Below are 24887 nucleotides of genomic sequence, written 5' to 3'. Positions count from 1 at the left end.
TCCCAATGGCTTCGTGGGCGAATTCTACCAAACATTTAAAGAAAAGTTAACACCAATACTCCTCAAATTTGTCTAAAAAATTGAAGAGGAGGGAACACTTTTGATTTATTTTAAGAAGCCAGCATTACCTTGATACCAAAGCCAGACAAAGACACTACAAGAAAAGGATATCCCTTGGGAATACTGATGCAAAAAATCCTTAACAAAATACTAGCAAATAAATGGCAGTACATGTTAACAGGATTAAACACCATCACTAAGTAGGATTTATCGAGAAATGCAAAGATGTTTCATCATACAAAGATCAAGCCATGTACTAAAGATCAAGCCATCAACTAAATGTAGAGGAAAAGCCCACAGGATCATCTCAGTTGATGGAGAAAGGCATTTGACAAAATCCAACATGCTTTCATGATAAAAATGTGCAACAAACCATGAGTGAGAGGAATCCCTCAACATAATTAAAGTCATCTATGAATAACCCACAGCAAATATACTCAGTGGTGAGAGACTAAGAGCTTTTCCTGTAAGACCAGGAAGAAGATGGACAGATGCCCATGTTCACCACTTCTATACAACCTCGTGCTGGAATTCTCAGCCAGAGCAGGGAGTAGAGAAGAAGAAGAAAAGCATCCGAACTGGAAAGGAAGAAGTAAAATGATCTCTGCTTGTGAATGATGTGGTCTTATATAAAAAACCCTAAAGACAAGGGGCGCCTGGGTGGCTCAGTTGGTTAAGCATCCACTTCAGCTCAGGTCATGATCTCACAGCTTGTGAGTTGAGCCCTGCATTGAGCTCTGTGCTGACAGCTCAGAGCCTGGAGCGGTTTTGGATTCTGTCTCCCTCTCTCTCTGCCCCTCCCCCATTCCCTCTCTCTCTCTCTCTCTCTCTCTCTCTCTCTCTCTCTCTCTCTCTCTCTCTCTTTCAAAAGTAAATAAACTTTAAAATTTAAAAAAAAATTAAAAAAATTTAAAAAAAATCTAAAGACTTCACAAAAATACCTGTTGGAACAAATAAATTTAGCAAAGTTGCAAAGTCACACAACAATCAGTTGTATTTCTATACAAGAACAATGAACAATCTGATAAAGAAATTGAGAAAAATAGTTTCATTTGCAATAGCATCAAAAGGAATAAGATATTTAGGAATTAACTTCATTGAGGAAGTGAATGATCTATACACTGAAAATGAGAAAGCATTGGTAAAAGAAATTAAAGGAGATGTAAATATGGAACAGAATCCAGTGTTCATGGACAGGTTGGAATAATATTGTTATCCAAAGTGAGCTACTGATTTAATGCATCCCTATCAAAATCCCAAAGTCATATTTTGTAGAAACAGAAAAATCTATCCTAAAACTCATAGTGGAACCTCAAGAGACCTCAAGTAACCAATGAAACAAAACAAAAACAAACTTGGAAAAAGAACAGTTTGAGGACATCACATTTCCTGATTTCAAAACTTACCACAAAAATAGAGTAATCAAGACAGTGGTGCTGACTTAAGATGGACATATAGACTGTGGAATAGAATGAACAGCCCATAAGTAAGCCCTTGCAAATAAGGTGAAATGACTTTTGACAAGGTAGCCAAGGCAGTCTTTTCATGAAATGCTTGGAAAAGTATATATCCACTCTGTGAAATAATGAACAAAGTTGGACCCGTACTAACACAAGAATTAGCTCAAAATGGATCAAAGACGAAACAGCTCAAACTATGAAACTCTTGGAAGAAACAAAAGCTTTGTGACATTGGATCTTTCGGTGATTCATTGGCTATGACACCAAAAGCACAGTTAGCAAATCAGCAAATTTGACTTCATGAAAAATTTTAAATCTTACGTGTCAAAGGTCATTATCAAGAGAGTAAAAAGGCAAGCTACAGAATGGGAGAAAATATATGCAAACTACGTATCTGATAAAGGATTAATATCCAGATTTTATGACAACTAAATTCAACAAATAATAATTTAAAAAACACCCAGTCTGATTACAAAATGAGTAAAGATTTTAAATAGACATTTCTCCAAGGAAGATGTAGGAATGACCAATAAGCACATGAAAAGATTCTCAGTATCACTGATCATCAGGGAAATACAAATCAAAACCCAGTGAGATACTACATCACACTCATCAAGATGGCTGCCATTGAAACAACAGGAAACCACGTGGAAAATTTGAAGATTGAGGACCTGAATGTCCCCGTGCACTGTTGGTGGGAATATAAAATGGCGCAGCCACTGTGGAAAACAGTATGCTGGTTCCTCACAAAATTAAAAATAGAATCACTGTATGACCTGGCAATTCCACATCTAGAACTGTACCCCAAAGATTTGAAACAGGATCTGGAAGAGATGTTGCACACCCATATCCATAACATTATTCACAGTGGCCCAAACACAGAAGCACCCCAAGTGTCCATCAATGGATGGTTGGATAAGCAGTGTGTGGTGTGTCCACAGAGCAGAATATCACTCAGCCTTTAAAAAGGAACTTCTGGCACCTGCTACTACATGGACAAATCTTGAGGATGTGATGTTGCGTGAAATAAGCCAATCACAAGAAAGACAAGTACTGTGTGATTCACTTCATGTGAGGTGCATGCAGTGGCCAAAATCGGACAGATAGAAAGCAGAACAGCAGTCGCCAGGGGCTGGGGGAGTCGGGGTTTGGCAGGGACAGGAGTTCATATTCACAGGATGGACGACGTCAGTGGCTGCACAATGGAGCGCACATACGTAATACACTGAACTGTGTGCTTATAGATGGGTAAGACAGGAATGTTTGTGTTATGTGCCTTTTGTTTTTAAGTTTTTAAAAAATGTTTATTTTTGAGAGAGACACACGGAGCATGAGCAGGGGAGGGGCAGAGAGAGAGGGAGACACAGAATCTGAAGCAGGCTCCAGGCTCTGAGCTGTCAGCACAGGGCCCGACTCGGGGCTCGAACTCAGGAACTGCGAGATCATGACCTGAGCTGAAGTCGGACGCTCAACTGACTGAGTCCCCCAGGCGCCCCCAGGCTATGTGTCTTTTGCCATGCAGAATAGCATCTGTGCAAAGAACTGTGGCTGTGGGGGGTTTGAAGGGCGAGTAACAGGTGGAGCATGGGGTTTTTGGGCAGAGAGACTATTCTGTATGATAGGATAGTGGTCCCATTTCACTGCGTATCTGTAACATCCCCCAGAGTATTGAGACAAGAGCCAACTCTAACGTAAGCCACGGGCTTGAGTTGATAACATGTCGCTATGGGGTAATCAATTGCGGCGGATGTGCCCCACAAATGTAAGAGTAACGGGCTGTGGGGAAGTGATGGGTCTACAGGAGCTCCTGTACTTTCTGCTCACTTTTTTTATTTGCAAACATGAGACTGCTCAAAGAAAATGACACCTATGTAAAAAGAAAAGACCTTCACGTGGGCCAGAATCAGGTCCCAGGGCCACTGCCAGCTACAGAGGAGCCTGGGAGAGCAGAGGACACAGTCCTTAGCAAATAGTGGCAGGGTTTGGACAACAGGGAAGATGAAGGCTGCCCCGAGGTGACCGGACCCCTGGTCTTCCCCTGCAGGCTGGCCACCATGTGGGCTGGTCAGTGCACGGCACACACACCCAGCCAGGTGCCATGGCCCCAGCCAAAGGCTGGCTGAGCGTCACAGCCTCACCCCTGGACCTTGCAGCAAGCCAGCAGTGCAGGACTGGGACGGACTGCCAGGCATCCACCAGACCCGACCCCGTGAGGCTTCCCTGCAGGCAGCTGGCACCTCCCACCCCTGTTGCCCCATTCACTCCTGTCCAGCCTGAGCAGGCACACCCCTCTCCCTGGAAACAAAGGAGAGCGGGAAACGAGGTGTCATCTTACTGACTCTGTTTGTCAAGTCTGACAACATGCAATAGACGGTGAAGGTGAGGCCGCTGACTGGGTTGCTGGCGTCTGTGGGAAGCATTTCAGTCCTGGGGGTTCAGTCATCTGAGCCCTAAACTGCATACTATGAAGCAAGAGTGTGGTAATCACTCGACGTGTTCTAGATTAGTGCACGGGAAGAGCTCCTGGGCCATGCACTTAGCACGCACCTGCTACGCTGGCGCACTAGCCTCATCTCTAGGGTCTCGGTTTACATCAATGTGGAGTCAAGGAAAATAGAGTTGGGCATGAAGACATTAACCCAAAACTAATGGGATGCCCAGCCTCCGGCTCCTGGAGACTGGATCTGTCACTCTGTAGGACACAAGCCAGAGGGAATGCGCTGATCAGAGGGAAGGAGGTGTGGGGGATGTGTGCTCAAAGAAGAAAGAGTGGCAGTCAAGAGCGAACATACACACTCACAACTCAGATCTGGGTGGCAGTGTGACCTCAGAGATGCCGAGGTGGGATTGTGGAGATCAAGTTCATCTGCTCAGAGCCCAGGTCTGCTTTCACCCTGGGTGTGTTTCAGGGAAGATCCCAGACCACGCATCTGGGCTCTGTCTCTTTGGGCCTACCCCTTCCCTGCCCCCTGCCTCTGTGGGCCTCCCCCCCACCCCACTGCCTCTGCGAGCCTCCTTCATTTCTGCATGGCTCTTCCGTCTCTGGGGGCCTCCATCTGCCAGCCTCTGCTGGGACACAACTAGGACTAAGGGGGCAGTGGCTCCACACACCAGAGAAGCCTGGGGCTAAAGCTGTCACAGGTCCCCAACCGGCCACTGGAGGAGATGCGGTATGTGCCCCACAGTCTCCAGGAGTCCCTGGCAAGCCCCGGGGTGCCCATGTGGCTTCCTGCCCTTTCCCCGTCCCTGCTGGTGCCATGTGGGGTCACCTCTCAGTAAACTATTTGCAGGGAAATCCCTGTCTCGGGTGGGCTTCTTGGGGAGGGTACGCAGGAGCAGGGACAGAGACCCCAAGTGGGGCTGGGGTCTCAGCATCTGGCAGCAGGTGTACAGGGGGCTGGGCCCACAGGGAACTGGATGGCGGCCGGCAGCCAGCACAGCCCCAGGCTGGGCCAGATTCTTCCCCAACCTGTGGCTGACTCAGGGCCTGGGGAGGGGCCTGAGCCCCCTCAGCTTGTCTGGCTTGTTGGCTTGCGTGGCTCCTCTGAGTCAGGCCAGGGTCCATGAAATACGTTTCCTTCCTGCTGTGCGGAGGCGGGCGGGCGACAGGAGTCGCTCCCCACAGGCTCCCTTATCAGCTCAGCCTTGGCATGGGGGCCAAGGTCTGGCCCATCTGGTGATAGGGAGAGCCCGGGGGAGGGAGAGAAGGTGTCTGCTGCACACCCGGGGCTCCCGCTGACACTCTGCCCCTGTAGGGACAGTAGAGAGGGGGACGAGATGGGAGAGCCGGGCAGGCAGAGGAGGGCTGTGGCTGTCACATCTGGGACCTCTAGGACTGTCAGACCCCTCGGGAGATGGTCTGCCCCCTCCACCCAGAGGGGGCTTTGTCACTGGTCACTCCACCCATAACAGTCCCCTCTGTTATCAGGCTGTTAATATTAATTAACTGTTGCTAAGCTTGACAGTGCAAAGGTGTGTCCCAGCCGGAGCTGGCTGGCTCCCAGGAGGGGGCTGAGAGAGAGGGGCTCTGGGCTGGGCTGGGTGAGGGGGGGCAGGCTGTGGCGAGCAGGGGTTCTGGGGGCCAGTCCTTGCTTTGGGAAGCGGATGAAGGGGAGACCCCAGCGCCTCCCCGGGAGGCTCGTGGAGAGGGTGGGACTCAGGTGGGAGGGCAGGAGAAGGTGGATCATTAACCAGCTGGGAGCTGTGGGGCTCAGCCCCATTGGTCCCCGACCAGTCAGGTCAGGCCCTCCCCAATGGGGACGCTGCCTTGCTGAGCACCCCCGGGTTAAGTGTATGTGCTGCCTGGACCGGCACTGTGTGTCCCCAGGAGCCAGCCCTCAGCTGTCCCCGTGGCCTGGCCCCTCTCCCCTAGACGCCTTCCCAGAACCACGATGGCGGAGGCCGGACTGAGGGGCTGGCTGCTATGGGCCCTGCTCCTGCACTCGGTGAGTCCCGGTGCCAGTGGTCACCCCTCCACTGCTGCCCGCAGAACCGTCGGGCAGGGGGCTGCTTGGCCGCAGTGAGGAGGGCCTGACTCTGAGGGGCTGGTCTGTGGATAGATGAGGGACCCCAGACGCCCCAAAAGAGGAGTGTGGGCGGGGGTCCTGGGTGGCCTATGGCTCAGGGTCATAGGGTGAGGTGGACACGAGTGCTGGGGATGGGAGGTGCCTGTGTGCCTCCCATCCCTGGTGCCCGCGGATGTCCTGGCCTCAGGTGGCCAGTGGAGGGACGAAGGAGGGTCCCATCGTGGGATGCCTTTGGGGTGGGCTCGGGGTGCATGGGAATCACCCAATGAGGGTTGAACGCTAGGTGGGGAGGAGTTCCTGGGCTGTGGCACGTCTGGGGGGGGGCGGCTGAAGGCTGTCAGCCCCAAGCAGGTGAGGGAAGGTCTGCACAGAATCTCCCAGAGGGGCCCTGGGCCCCCAGATGCAGCCTGCAGCCCCCCAACCTGTCGTGGCTGCCGTTTCTCAGCAGGACTAGGTGGCAGCCTCCAAGGGTGTCCCCGCCCCGCTCCGCCGTTCTCCCCACCTGTTTCCTCACCCTCCGGCATGACCTTGCTAAATGCAGGTCTGCCGGCCACCTCCCTCTCCTCAGTAACCCCATCACTTGGGACACAGGCCTGGCTTGTCCAGTCGTCACGCCCCGAAAACTGCGGGAGCGCCCGTCCCTCCCCAGGTCCCCAGGCTGTGCACCCCATGCCCGCCCCTGCCCCGAGGCCATCCGCTGTGAGTGGCGCTGGGCCCCATGGTGATGGCATCCCGCCGTAGGCCCGGGCCGAGCTGTACACACCCATCCACCGGTCTGGCTACTGCGCCTTCTACGACGAGTGTGGCAAGAACCCAGAGCTGTCCGGAGGCCTGGCTCCCCTGGCCAACGTGTCCTGCCTGTCCAACACACCCGCCCGCCTCCTGGCCGGCGAGCACCTGGCCCTCCTGCGGCGCATCTGCCCCCGCCTGTACGCTGGCCCCGACACCACCTACGCTTGCTGCTCCGCCAAGCAGCTGGTGTCCCTGGAGGCGAGCCTGGCGGTCACCAAGGCGCTCCTCGCACGCTGCCCCGCCTGCACCGACAACTTCGTGAGCCTGCACTGCCACAACACCTGCAGCCCCAACCAGAGCCTGTTCGTCAACGTGACGCGTGTGGCCCGGCGCGGGGACGGCCGGCCGCCGGCTGTAGTGGCCTACGAGGCCTTCTACCAGAGCAGCTTCGCCAGGCGGACCTACGACTCATGCAGCCGGGTGCGTGTCCCTGCGGCGGCCACGCTGGCTGTGGGCACCATGTGTGGCGTTTATGGCTCCGCCCTCTGCAACGCTCAGCGCTGGCTCAACTTCCAGGGGGACACAGGAAATGGCCTGGCCCCCCTGGACATCACCTTCTACCTCTTGGAGCCTGGTCAGACGCCGGGGAGTGGGGTGCAGCTTCTGAACGGGGAGGTGGCACCGTGCAACGAGTCCCAGGCAGACGGCGCAGCCGCCTGCTCCTGCCAAGACTGCGCCGCCTCGTGCCCCGCGATCGCCCGGCCCCAGGCCCTGGACGCCACCTTCTACATGGGCCGGATGGCAGGCGGGCTGGCCCTCATCATCACCCTCTGTTCGGCCTTTGCTGTACTTACCGCCTTCCTGGTGGGGCCCCGCCTGGCCTCCCGCTGGGGCAAGGGCAAGATGCGGGACCCCACGGTGGGCACCAGCCTCTCCGACAAACTGAGCCTGTCCACGCATAGCCTCCTCAGCCGGTGCTTCCAGGGCTGGGGCACGTGGGTGGCCTCGTGGCCGTTGAGCATCCTGCTGGTGTCCATCGCCGTGGTGGTGGCCTTTTCAGGAGGCCTGGCCTTCATGGAGCTGACCACGGACCCCGTGGAGCTGTGGTCGGCCCCCAGCAGCCAGGCCCGGAGAGAGAAGGAGTTTCATGACCAGCATTTCGGCCCCTTCTTGCGGACCAACCAGGTGATCCTGACGGCACCCACACGGCCTGGCTCCAGCTACAACTCCCTGCTGCTGGGGCCCAAGAACTTCAGTGGGGTTCTGGCCCCCGACGTCCTGCTGGAGGTGCTGGAGCTGCAGGAGACGCTGCGACACCTGCAGGTGTGGTCACCCGAGGAGCAGCGCAATGTGTCGCTGCAGGACGTGTGCTTCGCGCCCCTCAACCCACACAACACCAGCCTCTCCGACTGTTGCGTCAACAGCCTCTTGCAGTATTTCCAGAACAATCGCACGCGCCTGCTGCTCACGGCCAACCAGACGCTGACCGGGCAGACCTCTCAAGTGGACTGGAGGGACCACTTTCTCTACTGTGCTAAGTGAGTCCTTGCCGGCTGGCCCTGGGGAGGGAGGGGGACTGCCAGGTGCAGCGGGGCTTGGCCCGGCCCCTGGGGTCCTGTGTGGCCCCGCGTCTCTGTCTCAGGGGCTGCAACACACCCTTCCTCTCCACACTCCTCCCTGCCACCCCCGCCGTGGCTCCCACTGGCTGGCGTGGGTTTGCGTGTGGCCATCATGGCCTCCCTGGTTCTGACCCCGCTCAGACAGAGCAGTTGCCTCCTTGCTGTTCTTTCTTTGAGTGTGATGGAGCGATGTGATGTGTGTGCGTCCATGCAGGCCCCCAGCACTGCAGGGTCACCCAGCAGGGGCTGGGTGCCCCTGTGCAGGGTGCAGCCACACACCGTGGTAATCTTGGGGTCTGGTCCCCAGCTGCCTCCACTCTGCTGTGCTGCAAATGAGACAGCAGTGAGACTGCTGGGCCTTGGGGTTGAGAGTGAAGGCTCACCCAGGAGGGCAACGGGTGGGCGGGCAGTGGCCAAGGCTCCCTGAGATTATAGTGTGCAGAGGTCCACAATGCCTGGTCTGGGCCTGCTGACACTGTCACAAGAGACCGAATACCCCGGTTTGCTCTGGCCCAGGTAGAGGCTATGTCTACTGACATCCACCACATGATGAGACGACAGTAACAAGCCCCATTACATGTCAACATGAATAGCATACTTTTATACAAAATAACTATTTTCCAAACAAGAAGAGTCAGTGATAAGAGTGACATTGTTTTACATCTTTACAGATCTCTTTGTTGTCTTGTTTAATGGGGGATAGCTGGCTTCTGGCTTCTGCGTGTGGTCTGCTGGCTGGGGCCGTAGTAAGAATCTCTGACGTCACGCCCATGTGGCTGGATGAGGGGGGAGTGTCGTGAGAGCCTCCCCACGTACTTGGCGGTTTTCTTTGATATACACCCAAACTCAGCATGTGGTTTTTCCTAAATGTTAGTTGCGATATGGACTCTGAAGGCACATCAGCAGACTGTCTCTATCCCTTATACCCGATGGCAAATGAAGGGGAAAAGGCGGAAAGCATCTTATATTATTATGAGATTGGTTTTGACCTTGCAGACCCTCGAAAGGGTGTCTAAGACTCCCGGGTCCTGACACTGCACTGAGAACCACTGGATTAGGTGAGGGACCCAGGGTTCCACCCCTCGGGCTGCTTCCCAAAACTGGTGTCTTGGTCCTGGCTGGTGCTCAGAACTGGCGAGTCAGGGAAGGAGCTCTGTCCCCAGGTCCAGTCCTTGTGTTGGCATTATTTTGATTTTGGATGTTCACAACATCTCTGGGGTGGTCTGATTATCTCCATTCCAGAGACAGGAAAACTGAGGGCCAGGGGTGTGGTGAGCTGCTCAAGGTCACATAGCAACCGGCATGCCCAGGATAGCTGGTGACCCACGTGCTCACTCACAAAGACCACTTTGTCAGGGTATCTGACACGCACTTGCAGGAAGGCTCAGTAGAGACATGTCCAAGGGGTCTGGGTTAGTAATTTGTGCACAGAAAGGAAGATCTGGTCTCAGGGCCTGGGGGTTCCAGGCTGGCGGGGGGACAGGCTGAACACTGCGAGGCTGTCTTGTAGGAGTGGAGCTTGTGCCAAATTCCCAGGGCTAAGTCCTGGTGACCCCCGGCAGTCCACGTGTGTGACGCTCATGGACCTGCCTTGTCTGGGATGTGGTCTCGAGCCTGCAGAGTCAGCAGGTGTGAAGGGAGAGCTCACACAGCCCTGGTCACAGAGCTCTGCTCCACTCTGGGTCGGGCTGAGGGAAATTTTGGGGGGAAAAGTGGTTCTGACCATGGGTCAGGGGACAGTGCTGGCAGTCTGGGGCTGGCAATGGGCACGGGGCCAGGAAAGGTCCTTCCTTCTCCCCCCAGTGCCCCTCTCACCTTCAAGGACGGCACAGCCCTAGCCCTGAGCTGCATGGCTGACTACGGGGGCCCTGTCTTCCCTTTTCTTGCTGTGGGGGGCTACAGAGGTAAGCCGGGTGGCTCTGGGGAAGGCCAGCAAGGAGGCAATATGGGGCAGGGACGGTGGGTGGGAGGGTGGGAATACTGATGGGCTCTCACTGCCTGGGGTGGCCAGGCTTGTGGGGGGCTGGCTGGGGCCAAAGGACTGCTACCTTTTTCATCTTCTCCCAGCCTGCTCAGGCCCTCTGGTTCTGTGCCTGAGTTCACAGGCTTGCCCTTGGCTAAAAGAGGGAAGTGGGGTGGAAGGGTAAGACAATGACTTGGATATGGACGGTTGGGGAGGGACGAAGGGGTGCTGCTAGAGGCGGGGGGCGGGCAGGGGTGAGGCTGGAGGGGGAAGGGGAGCAGGGGTGAGGCTGGAGTGGGGGAATGGAGCTGGAGTGAGCAGAGGTGAGGCCAGAGGGAGGGAGGTGAGCAGGGGTGAGGCTGGAGTGGGGAGGGGAGCAGGGGTGAGGAAGGAGGGTGGCTGAACATTTCTTATCCCAGGGAAAGACTACTCTGAGGCAGAGGCCCTGATCATGACCTTCTCCCTTAACAACTACGCCCCTCGGGACTCCCGGCTGGCACAGGCAAAGCTCTGGGAGGGGGCCTTCTTGGAGACGATGAGAGCTTTCCAGCAGCGGACAGCCGGCAGGTTCCAGGTCACATTCATGGCGGAGGTAGGCTTCAGGCTCCCTGCCTCTGGAGGGGCGGGAGACCCAGGTGGCTTTGGTGGGTCACCGTGTCCCCCTCCTGGACCCCCTCACCCCGGGCGACCCTGGGCCTGCAGCTGCCCACGAGGAAGACAGGACCCAGCGGCCTGGCTGGGCTCACGGAGCCTTCAGGTCAGCGGGGCTGGGGGGTGTGCATCCACAGCGCTCCCTGGAGGACGAGATCAATCGCACCACGGCCCAGGACCTGCCGGTCTTCGGGGTCAGCTACATTGTCATCTTCCTGTACATCTCCCTGGCCCTGGGCAGCTACTCCAGCTGGCGCCGGGTGGCGGTAAGGATATGGAGGAGCCCAGTGGGGTGGGCTTGCCTGTCGGGGCATCCAGAACCTTCCACAGAGCAACCTGTAGACATCCCTGCAGTGGCTCCCCAAGGAGTGATACTTCTGCTCAAAAGGCCTCATGATCGATTCCCATCCTCCTGGAGCAGGACCTGTGCTGGGGGATGCGGGAACGCAGAGACCCCCAGCACGCCTGCCCCAGGCCTGCCACCCTTCTCCAGCTCGGGGTGGGGGGCACCTGGGGCAGCTGAGGAGACTGAACCCCGCTCCATTGCAGGTGGATGCCAAGGCCACGCTGGGCCTGGGCGGCGTGGCCGTGGTGCTGGGAGCAGTCACTGCAGCCATGGGCTGCTTCTCGTACCTGGGCGTCCCCTCCTCCCTGGTGATCCTGCAGGTGGTGCCTTTCTTGGTGCTGGCCGTGGGTGCTGACAACATCTTTATCCTAGTGCTCGAGTACCAGGTGAGAGGGCGGGGCTCTCTTCTTCTCGCAGACCCAGCCCTGTACGGGTTTGGGCCTCTGGCGCACTCCTCTTCTGCACCAGCATTCGTGTCCACAGTCTGTGCAAAACGGAGCATCCTGTATCTTGCACACACGTGCATTCCTACCACGTGTGCCTCCTTGCCCTGTGCTGAACGTCATGCGGCACTACTCGGCCTCCTCTGTAGCAGTCCACGGACATGCAATCCCCGTGGATTTAGCCTCTCCCACTGGTGCACTTTTAGGGCCCCAGGGATGTATTGGAAGGAGTGTGCCGTGCATGGCCTGGAACACGCCAAGCACGTCTCCCGGCCAGACCCTGAGAAGCAGGGTGTTCGCGGGGTCTGCTCCTCACTGGGGTGGGGCCTTCCTGCCAGGGCTGTGCCCTCCCTGCTGGCCCTGGACGCTGTCCCTGGTGTCCCCACACAGAGGCTGCCGCGGAGGCCTGGAGAGCGGCGAGAGGACCACATCGGCCGCGCACTGGGCAGGGTGGCCCCCAGCATGCTGCTCTGCAGCCTGTCTGAGGCCATCTGCTTCTTTCTCGGTGAGGCTGGGCAGCCCCTCCCCACCGGGGTGGTGCCTGTGGGCAGCCCCTTCCCTCTACTGTGGCAGCAGATGCCGCGCCCTGAGATTTACCCCTGCACCCCCAGGGGCCCTGACCCCCATGCCAGCGGTGAGGACCTTCGCCCTGACCTCCGGCTTGGCTGTCATCCTGGACTTTCTGCTGCAGGTGTCAGCCTTCGTGGCCCTGCTGTCCCTGGACAGTAGGCGGCAGGAGGTAGGGCTGGGGCAGGACCCGGGACCCGCCCGGCAGAGCTGGCTCACAGAGCGGGGCTGGGTGCAGGGACGGCATGTGGGGCTGTGCGGGCCACGCAGTCCCTAGGACCCCACGGAGAAGCAAGTTTGGTTTGATAACTTAGGGAATAGGATCAAATCTGCAAGGTACAAAGGGCCAAGAAAAGCTAGAAGTGAGATGTTGAGAGGGACAGTGCAAAGTGTGGCGGTGTTTCATCACCGTGGAAAGTAAAAGTTGAGAACACAGCACGCTGGCATGTCCCCCCACCCTGCGCCCCTGCAGGCCTCCAGGATGGATGTGTGCTGCTGTGCTGGCGCTCGGGAGCTGCCCCCCCCGGGCCAAAGCGAGGGGCTCCTGCTGCGATTCTTCCGCAAGGTCTACGTCCCACTCCTGCTGCACCGGGTCACACGTGTGGTTGTGGTGAGTGGAGCGGGAGGGTCTGCCTGCCCGCAGGGACCTCGAGCTCGCCCGTGTGCGGGGTGGTTGGGACGCCATCGGCCCAGGTCCAGAGTGCCCCCCCTGCCCCCCGCCCCCCCCACAGCTGCTGCTGTTCACGGGCCTGTTTGGAGCCGGGCTGTACCTCATGTGCCAGGCCAGTGTGGGGCTGGATCAGGAGCTGGCCCTTCCCAAGGTGAGCTGTGCCCTGTGACCTCCGCTCGGTGGCCCAGGGTTCAGGGGGGACAGGGCACACCCCCGGGGGCCAGGTGTGGGCAGGGGGACCTGGTAGGCAGTGTGGGGCTGTTCACGACGGGGACCCGGGAGAGCAGCTGAGCCGGTGTGTGGATGCACAGGGGCGGTGCCAGCCCCAAGACTCCTGGGAGGCAGAAGCAGGCCATGGGGGGCTGGCCGTGTGGGGCGAGCATCCAGGCAGAGTGACTGACGGCTCACCTCATGCCTGCCCTGTGCTGGCACACCACCTCCTTGGGCCCGGGAGACACGGAAGGTCAGGAGCTCTGTGGAAGGTAAGACCTCCATGGCTGGAGGGGCCAGATGGCCTCGTGAGTGGAAGAGAGGCATGCGAAGGATCTGAGGAGGATGGCAACGAGGGTGACCGCACCGACTCCCCCTGCCCTACCCACCCTGGTACCCACCGTGTCCTCTGTCTCTGTGGACTGGACCCCTCTCAGGACCCCCCCCCCCCTTCAGTGCGTGTCCTTCTGTGTCTGGCTCCTTCCACTTGGCGTCAGGTTCTCCGGTGTCAGAGCGTCCTTTCCTTTCCTGTCAAGGCTGACGATGCTCACACATTCGTGTGTGTGCGCGCGCGCGCGCGCGCGCGCACACACACACACTCTGCATTGTCTTTATCCCTTGTCTCTGCACAAGGCTTCCTTCCTGTCTCAGCATTTGTAATGAGGCTGCTGCAGACGCAGGTGCACAGAGATCTCTCTCCAAACCTGCATTCCATTCTTCCGGGTGTGTTCCCAGAGGGGGAACTGCTGGGCCACGTGATAACGCTAACTGTAATTTATTTTTAACTTTATTTATTTATTTTGAGAGAGAGAAAGAGCACGAGCAGGGGAGGGGCACAGAGAGAGGGAGACAGAATCCGAAGCAGGCTTCAGGCTCCGAGCTGTCAGCACAGCCTGACGAAGGGCTCGAACCCACCAACTGTGAGATCATGACCCGAGCTGAAGTCAGACACTTAACCGACTGAGCCACCTAGGCACCCCCACCCCCCCTTTTGATAGTACCATCCTGCCCGGTGTGAAGGGGCATCTCACTGAGGTTTTGATTTACATTTCCCAGATAATCAGTGATGCTGAGCATCTTTCCATATGTTTATTGGCTATTTGTGTGTCTTCTTTGGAGAAATGTGTGTTTAAGTCTTTTGTTCATTTTTTATCAGATTGGTTGTTTTTGTTTGTTTGTCTCTTTGCTCAGTTTTGGGAATTCTCTAGATATTCTGAGTATTTTTAATCAGATACATGATTGGCAAATGTCTTTTCCACTTCTGTTGGTTGCCTTTCTACTCTATCAGAAATGTCTTTTGATGAACAGAAGTTTTCAATTCTCACAGCACCTGGCTGGCCCAGTCGGAGTGTGCAACTCTTGATCTCGGGGTTGTGAGTTCAGGCCCTGTGCTGGGAGTAGCGATTACTTAAAAATAAAACCTTTTAAAAAACTTTTTAAAGTTTTCATCAATTCCAAGTTGCCTATTTTTCCATTTGTTACCTAGGCTTCTGGGGTCATTCAAGAAATAATCACCAAACCCAGTATCTGGAAGGTTTCCCCTGTGCTTTCCTCTCCGGGAGTTACAAATTCAGCCCTTAAGTGTTGGGTCCGTTGGAGTTAATTTTTGTGCATAGTTATGTATATTTTTGAAGGTCCAACTTCATTCTTTTGTGTGTAGACGTCCCGTGTCCCCAGCAGCAAGCGTTGAAGAGACTCCCCTTCCCCACAGAATGGTCTTGGCACCCTTGTCAGAGTCTATGTCGCCATACACGCAAGGGTTTACATCTGGGCTGTCTTCTGTCCCATCGGTCTGTGTGTCTGTCTTTATGCCAGCACCTCACTGCTTAGATTACTGTGCTTTTGTGGTCAGTTTTGAGATCAGGAAATGTGAATCCTCCAACTTTTATTCTTTTTAAAGATTATTTTGGCTCTTTGGAGTCCTTTACGAATTTTAAGATGAATTTTTCTATTTCTGTAAGAAACGTCATTGGGATCTTGATAGCATCACACTGAATGAAGCTGGAGGCTCCTTGGTGGCCTGGATAATATTCATCCTCCCAGCTTGTGGGCACAGGCATCTCCCCATTTATTTGTGTCTTAATTTCTTTCTGAGATATGGCATGGCTGTCAGCATGCGGGTCTTTCACACCCTCAGTAAAGTTAATCCCTAAGTATTTTATTCGCTTTATGCTCTTATAACTGCACTTCCCTTGGCTTCCTTTTTGGGTTATTCATTGTTTGCGTATAGAAATGAAACTGATTCTTGCGTGTTGATCTCGTAACTTGCCACTTTGCTGAATTTCTTTACCAGTTTTAAGGGGTTTTTTGGTGGAATGTTAGTTTTATATACATACCATCATGTCATCTATGAACAGAATTTTTCCTGTATTTCTCCTTCTCTTCAGCTCTGGAATTTGTTCCTGGTCTCCGTTTTATGTCTTCTATTTGGTGGTCTTTCCACTTTGTCCATACTTTCTTTTCTTGACTTTGTCCGCATCTTATTTTAGCTCTGTAAGCATTCCCAAGACAGATGTTTTAAAGTTTCTGTCTGATTCTGTCTGTTCTTTCTCAAGATCATCTGTTGATTAGTTTTTGTTCCTAGGTATGGGCCACACTTTGATTCTTTGTGTGTCTTGCGATTTTTGTTGTTGTTGAAAAACACACAGTTGAGTTGTATCATATGGTAACTCTGAAGATCAGATTCTCCTCCCTTCTCTAAGGTTTGCTTTTTTTTTTTTTTTCCCCAAATGTGACGTTGCTGTGTCTGTGTCCGGGAGATTAGCCTGTGGTATAAAATTAAAGTCTGATGAGCCTGTGCCTTTCCCTGGTAATGTGCGGTGACTTCGGTATTTGCGTTTGAATGTCCTATTCCTTAAATGGCTGGCTCCCCAAAGGAGAAAAAGGGGAAACATGAAGCGGAAAATAAGCCAGTCACTTGCCATTTAAATATCCTGGCAGTCAGGCCAGCTGGAGGCGGGGGAGACCACGGTACAGCCTGACTCTGTACCACCGAGATCAGAAACTCAGTGACCGGCAATCAGAACGCAAATCCGCCATGTATAGAGTGTGGGGTCCTTATGTCCCACGCTGGACTCTGCAAGCGGTATACAAACTGCCCCTGGGACACCTGCATGTGCTGGGAGCTGAAGGTGTTGACACGAAGCACAGTTCACCATCCAGGCCTTTCCCTGGAAGCTGCGAGCCCTCAACTGCCCCCAGGGCTGCAGACCCCATCAGACGGGTTGTGCAGTTGTGTCTAGGTTGGGGGCGGGGGTGGACTCCTGGCTTCTCGTACTCCGTCTTCTCTTCCAGCGCTCAGAGGTTTTGGGAGAAAGGAACAGGCCATGCAGGTGCCTGACACACCGCCTGTCTCCACGTGCACACGCCTGTGGGCTGTGCTGGAAGGGAGATAATAGGAAGGGGTCATGTTACACGTGCATGCATGTTTGTACGCCTGTCAGAGTGTATTCACGTGGGGCAGAGTATGTCGCTCTGTGTGTGTACTGGTGATTAGGATACGATGTGCACACGCACCTCTGTGAGCACGTCTCTATGAGCAGGTGCGCCCATGTGTGTACCTCCTGCACACACTTCTGTGAGTGTGTACGGACCTCTGTGAGCATGAGCTGGATCGCGCCCCTGGGTGTGCGGCAGACCTCCGTGAGCACCAGCTGGAGTGTGCCCCTGGGTGAGTCTGGCCCCAGCCTCACTGGCCGTCCTCTGTTCCAGGACTCCTACCTGCTCGACTATTTCCTCTTTCTGAACCGCTACTTTGAGGTGGGGGCTCCAGTCTACTTCGTCACCACTGGAGGCTACAACTTCTCCAGCGAGGCGGGAATGAATGCCATTTGCTCGAGCGCAGGATGCGACAGCTTCTCCTTAACCCAGAAGATACAGTTCGCCACTGAGTTCCCCGACGAGTGAGTGGCCAGCTGCCCCCTCCTGACTCTCCGAGGAAGCCCGGTACCTTGGGGCCACCAGAAGAACTGCCCACCTGGTCCCCCTACCCCAGCCTCCTCTCCATGTGCCCTCAGGTCTTACCTGGCCATCCCTGCCTCTTCCTGGGTGGATGACTTCATTGACTGGCTGACCCCGTCCTCTTGCTGCCGCCTGTATGCCTTTGGTGCCAACAAAGACAAATTCTGCCCCTCGACTGTTAGTGAGTGCAGGGCCTCTGGGGGCTCATGGCCTACCCAACACAGCTTGGGGAAACTGAGGCAAGAGAGGAGTGGACTGGCGAGGCCCACTTGCAGGGTCGATTGGGGTGGGGGTGTGGGCTCAGAGCACACGTGTGGGTGACCACGCCCCACTGTGCAGGCGCCCCCTGAGTGGTGATCTCTGGGCACACCAACACTCGAGGGTGGTGGGTGGTGGAGGGCCAGGTTAGCATGTGGCTCTGGTCCCAGAGCAGCTGCGCTTGTAGGGGAAGTGGGGAGGCCCAAGGGAGTTGTTTCTTTGCCCTGCACATCTCTTCCTCACCTGCCTACAGCTGCCAGCAGTTTCCACAGCCCTGTCCTACAGAGACAAGGGCAGACCCCTCCGGACCACATGTGTTACATGGCTGTTGGGTGGTGGAAGTATGTGGGGACCTTGGTGGGAATGGAGCCAGAGGGGGGGTGACACCTCTGCCCAGAGCCCCCGCTCTCTTTGCAGACTCCCTGGCCTGCTTGAAGAGCTGTGTGAACTTCACTCTGGGCCCCGTCCGGCCATCAGTGGACCAGTTCCACAAATACCTGCCCTGGTTCCTGGAGGACCCACCCAACATCAAGTGTCCCAAAGGGTAAGCCTGGGGTGGGTGCTGGCGGGGGACGGTCCCCAAGTGTGGCCATGGCCTTGATGAAGCCTTCGCTCTGACTTTCTGGCAGTGGACTGGCAGCGTATAGCACCTCTGTGGATTTGGGACCTGGTAACCAAGTTTTAGGTAAGCGTGACCTCACCTGGCAGGGAAGACCAGAGTCAGCTGCTCCCAGGGCAGTGGCGGGCGCGGGGGGCGGGTCCCTGCAAGCCCCGGGGAAGAGCCTCTCAGCCTCCAGTCTTCTCTCCTCCCTCCTCCGTGGGGGCTTTGGCCTACCCTGGCCCTGTCCTCAGAGGTCGTGTTACCCGGCCCCACGTTCTCAGACTTCACCCCTGTGTGCCCTGCTTTTTTCTCCCCCACGCCCTGCCCCAAATCCTCAGTCGGTGAGACATTCACGGACTCTCACCAGTTGGTGCCGCACCAAGCCACCCACACCCCTTCCTCACATGCACAAATCATGCCCAGAGGCGGTCACCTGGTTAAGCGAATGGCTATTGCACCTGCCCAGGGGTCACCCACAGCACAGCCCTGTCAGGTGAACTACTTGCAGGGTTTTGTCTCCCTTTCTGGATCTTCCCTCTAGGAAAACGCACATCGAAAAAGTAATTGAATTAATCTGAAACATCCGATGCATGTTTTGAAACCCCGGACAACAGCATCTGGGTTTATCCTGGTGTCTTTAGGCTGTGCCCGTGGCAGTCAGGCCGGGCGGGCCTCCCACAGGGGTGCAACCCCCAAAGGCAGGGCCCCTCACTCACAAGTTAAGAATTCCATCCTGGTGGCTGCCCAGCCCCATCCCCCAAGTGTCCCTGGGGTTTGAGGGTGCCTGCAGTGACCTTGACCTTCCTTGGCCCCGCGGGGGGCGCAGCCTCGAGGTTCATGGCCTACCACAAGCCGCTGCGGAACTCACAGGATTACACGGAGGCCCTGCGGGCGGCACGCGCACTGGCGGCCAACATCACCGCCCACCTGCGGCAGGTGCCGGGCACTGATCCGGCCTTCGAGGTCTTCCCCTACACGTGAGGCCCGTGGCAGGGGTGGGAGGGTCCCCGGGGAGCCTGGAGCCTGAGCCGGAGGTGGGAAGTGGCGCGCCCCCGGCGGTGACAGCGCTCCGCTGCCCCGCCCACAGGATCACCAACGTGTTCTACGAGCAGTACCTGACGGTGGTCCCCGAAGGCCTCTTCATGCTTGCCATGTGCCTGCTGCCCACGTTCGCTGTCTGCTGCCTGCTGCTGGGCATGGACCTGCGCTCCGGCCTCCTCAACCTGTTCTCCATCATCATGATCCTCGTGGACACCGTGGGCTTCATGGCCCTGTGGGGCATCAGCTACAACGCCGTGTCCCTCATCAACCTGGTCACGGTAATGCGCCACACCGGACACTCTGCTTCCTTCCACAGACCCCACGCCCTGGCCCTCGCATGCCTAACGCCCCTCTCTGCCCCCAGGCGGTGGGCATCTCCGTGGAGTTTGTGTCCCACATCACCCGCGCCTTTGCCATCAGCACCCGGCTCACCCGGCTAGAGAGGGCCAAGGAGGCCACGATCTTCATGGGCAGCGCGGTGAGTGGGCCGGCCACCCCCCCTGCAGTTCCTGTCCCCCCCCACCCTGTGCCCCCCGTCTCACGGGGCCTGTGACCCCCAGGTGTTCGCGGGCGTGGCCATGACCAACCTGCCGGGCATCCTCGTCCTGGGCCTGGCCAAGGCGCAGCTCATCCAGATCTTCTTCTTCCGCCTCAACCTCCTCATCACCCTGCTGGGCCTGTTGCACGGCCTGGTCTTCCTGCCAGTGGTCCTCAGCTTCGTGGGTGAGTGCCCAGAGGCCTTCCCGCACCTGCTGGCCTGCAGCACAGCAGGGCCCCTCCCCCACCCGCTCCCAGCAGTCCCAACCCAGGGGCCCTCCCCCACCCACTCCCAGCAGTCCCAACCCAGAGGGTCCGCCCCCACTCCCACTCCCAGCAGTCCCAACCCAGGGGGCCCTCCCCCACCCCCGCACCATCTCCTGCCCAGCACGTGGCCTCCCTGATCTTGGGCCTCTGGGGCTGTTCCTCTGCAGGGCCCGATGTCAATGTGGCTCTAGTGCTGGAGCAGAAGATGGAGGAGGCCGCCAGGGCCAGGGTGGCCTCCTGCCCGACCCACCAGGCCCCGACATCCACAGCCAGCAGCACCTACATCAACCATGGCTTTGAACATCCTGCCAAGAGCATGGGTGGTGCTGTCGGTTCTCTGTCCCGCGGTGGGCAGGAGTTCTGAGGAGGCCGGAGCTCCTGTCCTGGCTCACCAGCCCTGACCCCTGGGGCTGTGCAGCTTCCCTAATGGGGGTCCCTTCACCCGTCCTCCCACTCAGGGCCTAGGAGAGGCAGTGGCCATGGGAGTGCCCGAGGCGGGTGGTTGGTCTCTGGCCACCAGGTGGGACCCAGGAGGACAAGATTAGGATGAAGGAGGCATGTGGCAGCATGGGTGTGGTCTGTTCCTGTCTCTTGAAGTTGACGTATGTCTTCCCGGAGCAGGTTTTTACACTCTAATTCCGTGTCTATATGTGAACAGAGATAGAGTATCATTCCACGTTTAAACGTCTGCCGTAAATGACTTGACACATCCCTTCACTAGCTTCCCCCATGCCCCATGCATTTTGCATTTATTCACGTTGGTCCCTGTGGGCCAGTCACTGCGACTGCCCTGGATTATTCCATTGCATGAATGAGCACGATTGCTTTATTTTTAAAGGTTTCATTTCTAATCCCTCCACCCACTGTGGGGCTCGAACTCACAACCCTGAGATCAAGAGTCAGGTGCTCCACCGACGGAGCCGGCCTGGCCCCACGAACACCATGATTCTGTCTGTTCCCTGCTGGTGGGCAGATTGGTCCCAGTTGTTTTCCAGTACAGCGCCAATCACTTCTGTGGAATCTCCAAATCCCCAAATCTCTGAAAACTGCGTTTGTTTTTCTCTTGTACATTTGGGACAATCTCATTGGACCAGATGAGAGGTGTTTATTTACACCTTTACGACTGGGGTCCTTACGCCCTTTGTCTCCTTGATGTGAGCAGTCAGATATTTTGGCACGTTTGTGACTTTGTGTGCTGTGTGCGGCCCCGGGCCCTGATGGGGGATAATATCTAAGGCAGCGTAAGCATCAAATTACTTTCCTAAAAACCTTCTAAATTCTGAAATTCATCACACCAAGGGGATCTCAGATGCAGAAGATGAAACTCTGTGAGGCTGAGCAGGCATTGATGTGTCTGTAGGTGTGGGAGAGCTGCCTGGAGGCAGTGTCGCCGAGGGACTGCAGGGGACCCACAGCTGCCTCTGGAAAGCGCTGCCCTATTCACACCCCACCCGCTGGCCTCGGTGAGGGGCCTCCCTCCCCGTACCAACAACACTGTATGTCCACTTGCTCTTTGGGGGAAAGGGTAGCATTGTGGGTGATAATCATTTTTAAATACATTTTTCAAAAGAAACCTATTTACAATTTTAGAATAGTTTTAGATTTACAGGAAAATTACAAAGATAGTACAGAAAGTTCCTGCATACTTCACGTCCAGTTTACCCTATCAATATATTAGTATGGTACATTTGTCAATATACAATTAATAAACCAGTATTGATAATTACTACTAAAGTCTTTTATTTAGATTTCCTTAGTTTTTATCTAGTGTCCCTTTTTCTGTTCCAGGATCCTGTCCAGGAGAGCATGTGACATTTAGTTGTTACGTCTCCTTAGGCTCTTGGCTGTGACAGTTTGTTAGACTTGTTTTTGATGACCTTGACGGTTTCGAGGAGGACTGGTTGGGCATTTTGTAGAATGTCTATCCCTCTAACGGTATTTGTCTGGTGTTTTTCTCCCGATTAGACCAAGGTTATGGGTTTTTGGCAGGGAGACCTCAGAGGTGCAGCACCCTTCTCGGCACACGTAAAGAGTGCACGCTGTCCCCATGACTTCCCACCATTGGCATTGAGTCTCCTCATCTGGCCAAGGTCATGTCTGCCTGGCATCTCTTCCACAGTTATCCTTTGCCCCTGTCCACACTGTCCGTGCTGTGCATCTTGGAGGGAAGTCACTCTGCACAGCCTACACTTAGGGAGTGGGGAGTTACGTCCCACCTTCTGGAGGGTGGAGTATTTACATAAATTTGGAACTCTTCTTAACAGAAAGATTGTCTATTCTCCTGCATCTATTTATTTATTATGACATATACAGTATGGACTCGTGGATATTCATTTTTGTGCTTTGCGTTCTAATATGCCACTACTTTATTTTCTTGCTCAGATCGCTCCAGCTTGGGCTATTGGGAGCTTTTTTTTTTTTTTCAGTTTTATTTATTTATTTGAGAGAGACAGAGACAGCGCAAGCAGGGAAGGGGCACGCAGAGAGGGAGAGAGGATCCCAAGCAGGCTCTGTGCTGCCAGTGCAGATCCTGATGCGGCGCTCGAACCCACAAAACTCTGAGATCATGACCGGAGCCAAAACCAAGAATTGGACGCTTTACCAACTGAGCCCCCCAGGCGCCCCCCCCAGGGGGCTCCTTCTGTTGGCTCCTGTCCCTTGTCATACCCCCAGCATGGAGGGTTTTCCCATTTTGAGCACTTACCTTGCTTTCTGGCACTATGAGTTGGTCCAGGCTCAGCTTGTATATTTTCTGCCCCGGTCCTAGAATCAGTCATTTCTCCAAGGAGCCCTGGCCCTTCTACTGGAGATGGGATTAGAACCCAGGATCTGGTGTTCCATGTGTGCTTTGCTGCTGGGGCATTGTTGCTGTTGGGCTCTCTCAGCTGAGACAACAAGGAAATATACGTGTGTGTGAACCCACACATATATGTACACATTTCTTAAAAAAAGTTTTTTTTTAATGTTTACTTTTGAGAGAGAGAGTGAGTGAGTGTATGAGCGGGGCAGGGGCAGAGAGAGAGGGAGACACAGAATCCGAAGCAGGCTCCAGGCTCTGAGCTGTCAGCACAGAGCCCAACGCTCGGCTCTAACCCACGAATGGTAAGATCATGCATGACCTGAGCCAAAGTCGGACACTTAAGCGACTGAGCCCCCCAGGCGCCCCTATATGTACACATTTCTAGAAATATTCCTATATGTAGCCATCTATAGCTGTGTTAAGCTAAATTGGAGTTCCTGCCGATGCCTCCAGGGGGAATTCATCACCTCAGGAATACTTCTAGACTTCTCCCTTGCTTCTCTGTAACCTCTTCTGCCAACAGCAAGAAGCCTGGCTTTACCCCCAACTCGATCTGCCTAATTGTTGCCTTCCACTGTATATGCTTAGTGTTTTTAGAGATGACAGCCCACACTGCCATGGCAAACAGCTGTAGAGCGAAGCGGCCCTTTTTCATTACTTTTGCCCTTTGTCTTAGACTCCATTCATTTCCAAAGTCACTTAGGTCAGCGTGTTTTCCTACCATCCTCCTCACTGCTTCTTACATTTGTAACACAGTTCGATTGTTTTGTCACGTTCTGCATTCCAGTCTGGTGTTACAAAACCATGCATATAAAAGATCCATTCAAAGTGCAGGACATACCATGGGTATGGATATTGTTTCAGATTCCGTATTACCACTGTTGAGAAACTACCACCTGTTCAATTTTGGTTTAAAAAAATACTTTTATTTGAAAAGACAATTAAAATATTCCTCTCATTTCCAATTACAATCTGTGTGAGACTCGGTTTCTTCGTATTTTTCAATCAAAACAACATATTGCAATTCAGTGCATGCAAAAGATGTGAGAATCTTGGTGTCTTCAATTAAGCCAGACATTAAAGAGATTTGCAGAAATGTAAAACTATGCTACGCTTCTCGCTACACTTCATTGCTTTGAAGAACATTATTTCCTCACAAAACTGTTAACATGTGGGGGTGCCCGGGTGGCTTAGCCCATTAAAAGTCCAACTCATTTGATTTTAGCTCAGGTCATGATCTCGTGGTCATGTGATCAAGCCCCCAGTTGGGCTCTGCGCTGAGCATGGAGCCTGCTTAAGATTATCTCTCTCCCTCTCTCTCTCTCAAAAATAAACATTAGGAAAATGATAACACACTATGGTAACTATAAGCACAACCCACATCAAAGGTCTTTGGAGTCTTCAATAAATGTTTAATTTTTTAAGTTTATTTTGGGGGGGGGAATCCCAAAAGTTTAAAAGTTTATTTTGAGAGAGAGTCCTCGCTGTCAGTGTGGGCTCTCACAAACCGTGAGATCATGACCTGAGCTGAAATCCAGTGGTATGCTTAACCGACTGAGCCACCCAGGTTCCCCTGGAGTGTAAATGACTCAAAGAGGTTTCAGGACCATTGCCCTAGGGTGATTTATCTGGTTCTGGTTCTGACTTTATTTACAATTAATTGGAGCCCGTTGACTATGAAGATAGGTGTTCATTTGTAGACCTTAGTCCAGTTGTCATGGAAATCATTTGTATCCAGTAGAAAAGGTAACCTACGGTTTTATTATTTTGCGGGACACCGGCCAGCTTTGTACCCATCCTAACGATCTTACTCAGTTTCCTCGAAATGTTTACGAATACCCACTTCCTGCCAATACTCTTGGGACCGGCTTTACCATATTACTGGTTACTCGGTTAACTCGATAGTCCTCTGGCGTATGTTTATCGGGTACCTGAATGAGGATTATAGTGACAGACACTGAGGACACGATGCACGCCGCGCGTGTTCACAGATTCTGCCACACTCGCGTCCACACGTCGCGCTCGCTCGGCCTGCACGTCACTGGGAGCCTGACACATCGCCAGCCCCATCCAGGCCGACCCGCCAGCCTCCCGGCTGGCGAAGGGCGGCGCCCCGCCCACCTCGTGACGACACAGGGGATCACGTGACGCTGCCGGAACAGAACCTCTTCCGCCC

The 24887-nt window shown here is 54.8% G+C and overlaps 1 protein-coding gene and 2 long non-coding RNA genes across 7 annotated transcripts; 1 reads left to right on the top strand and 2 right to left on the bottom strand.

Moving 5' to 3' along the window:
• Positions 1–2926: 2926 nt before the first annotated feature.
• Positions 2927–21640, top strand: NPC1L1 (NPC1 like intracellular cholesterol transporter 1). 2 transcript variants are annotated; one of them, XM_003982593.5, is made up of 19 exons: positions 2927–5965; positions 6788–8316; positions 10201–10301; positions 10780–10952; positions 11149–11277; positions 11561–11743; positions 12191–12305; positions 12412–12539; positions 12840–12977; positions 13099–13188; positions 16959–17149; positions 17264–17388; positions 17883–18009; positions 18095–18150; positions 18893–19043; positions 19154–19385; positions 19472–19585; positions 19668–19830; positions 20079–21640. In XM_003982593.5, exons 1-19 carry the CDS (start codon positions 5912–5914, stop codon positions 20273–20275), a joined length of 3996 nt encoding a protein of 1331 aa, XP_003982642.2. In that variant the 5' UTR covers positions 2927–5911; the 3' UTR covers positions 20276–21640. The 2 variants fall into 2 exon arrangements, with proteins under 2 accessions (XP_003982642.2, XP_019680746.2); XM_019825187.2 differs by lacking the exon at positions 13099–13188.
• LOC102899947 lies at positions 15105–19835 on the bottom strand. Of its 4 annotated transcripts, none has more exons than XR_439752.4 (7): positions 19695–19835; positions 19182–19351; positions 18500–18603; positions 18167–18227; positions 17271–17441; positions 16968–17107; positions 15105–16627 (listed from the first exon to the last, which is right to left on the bottom strand). It is a non-coding gene; the product is annotated as an uncharacterized LOC102899947 (long non-coding RNA). The 4 variants fall into 4 exon arrangements; XR_006594046.1 differs by having other exon boundaries at positions 17271–17347; XR_006594044.1 differs by lacking the exon at positions 18167–18227 and having other exon boundaries at positions 17271–18132.
• LOC105260369 lies at positions 20418–24816 on the bottom strand. Its single transcript, XR_890034.4, has 3 exons — positions 24643–24816; positions 22616–22796; positions 20418–20555 (listed from the first exon to the last, which is right to left on the bottom strand). It is a non-coding gene; the product is annotated as an uncharacterized LOC105260369 (long non-coding RNA).
• Between the last annotated feature and the right edge of the window lie 71 nt (positions 24817–24887).

The sequence above is a fragment of the Felis catus genome, chromosome A2 (assembly GCF_018350175.1).
Source record: "Felis catus isolate Fca126 chromosome A2, F.catus_Fca126_mat1.0, whole genome shotgun sequence".
NCBI classification, from domain to species: Eukaryota; Metazoa; Chordata; class Mammalia; order Carnivora; family Felidae; genus Felis; species Felis catus.
Note: the sequence above shows the minus strand (reverse complement) of the source record. Positions and strands in the feature narration are given on the sequence as shown.

What these genes read in the sequence shown, in the direction of transcription:
- NPC1L1 (XM_003982593.5), top strand. Translation starts at nt 5,912, where the DNA reads ATGGCGGAGGCCGGACTGAGGGGCTGGCTGCTATGGGCCCTGCTCCTG. An exon ending in AGGTCACATTCATGGCGGAG is followed by an intron (nt 10,953 to 11,148) that starts GTAGGCTTCAGG and finishes GTGCATCCACAG; the next exon opens with CGCTCCCTGGAGGACGAGAT. An exon ending in TCCTAGTGCTCGAGTACCAG is followed by an intron (nt 11,744 to 12,190) that starts GTGAGAGGGCGG and finishes GTCCCCACACAG; the next exon opens with AGGCTGCCGCGGAGGCCTGG.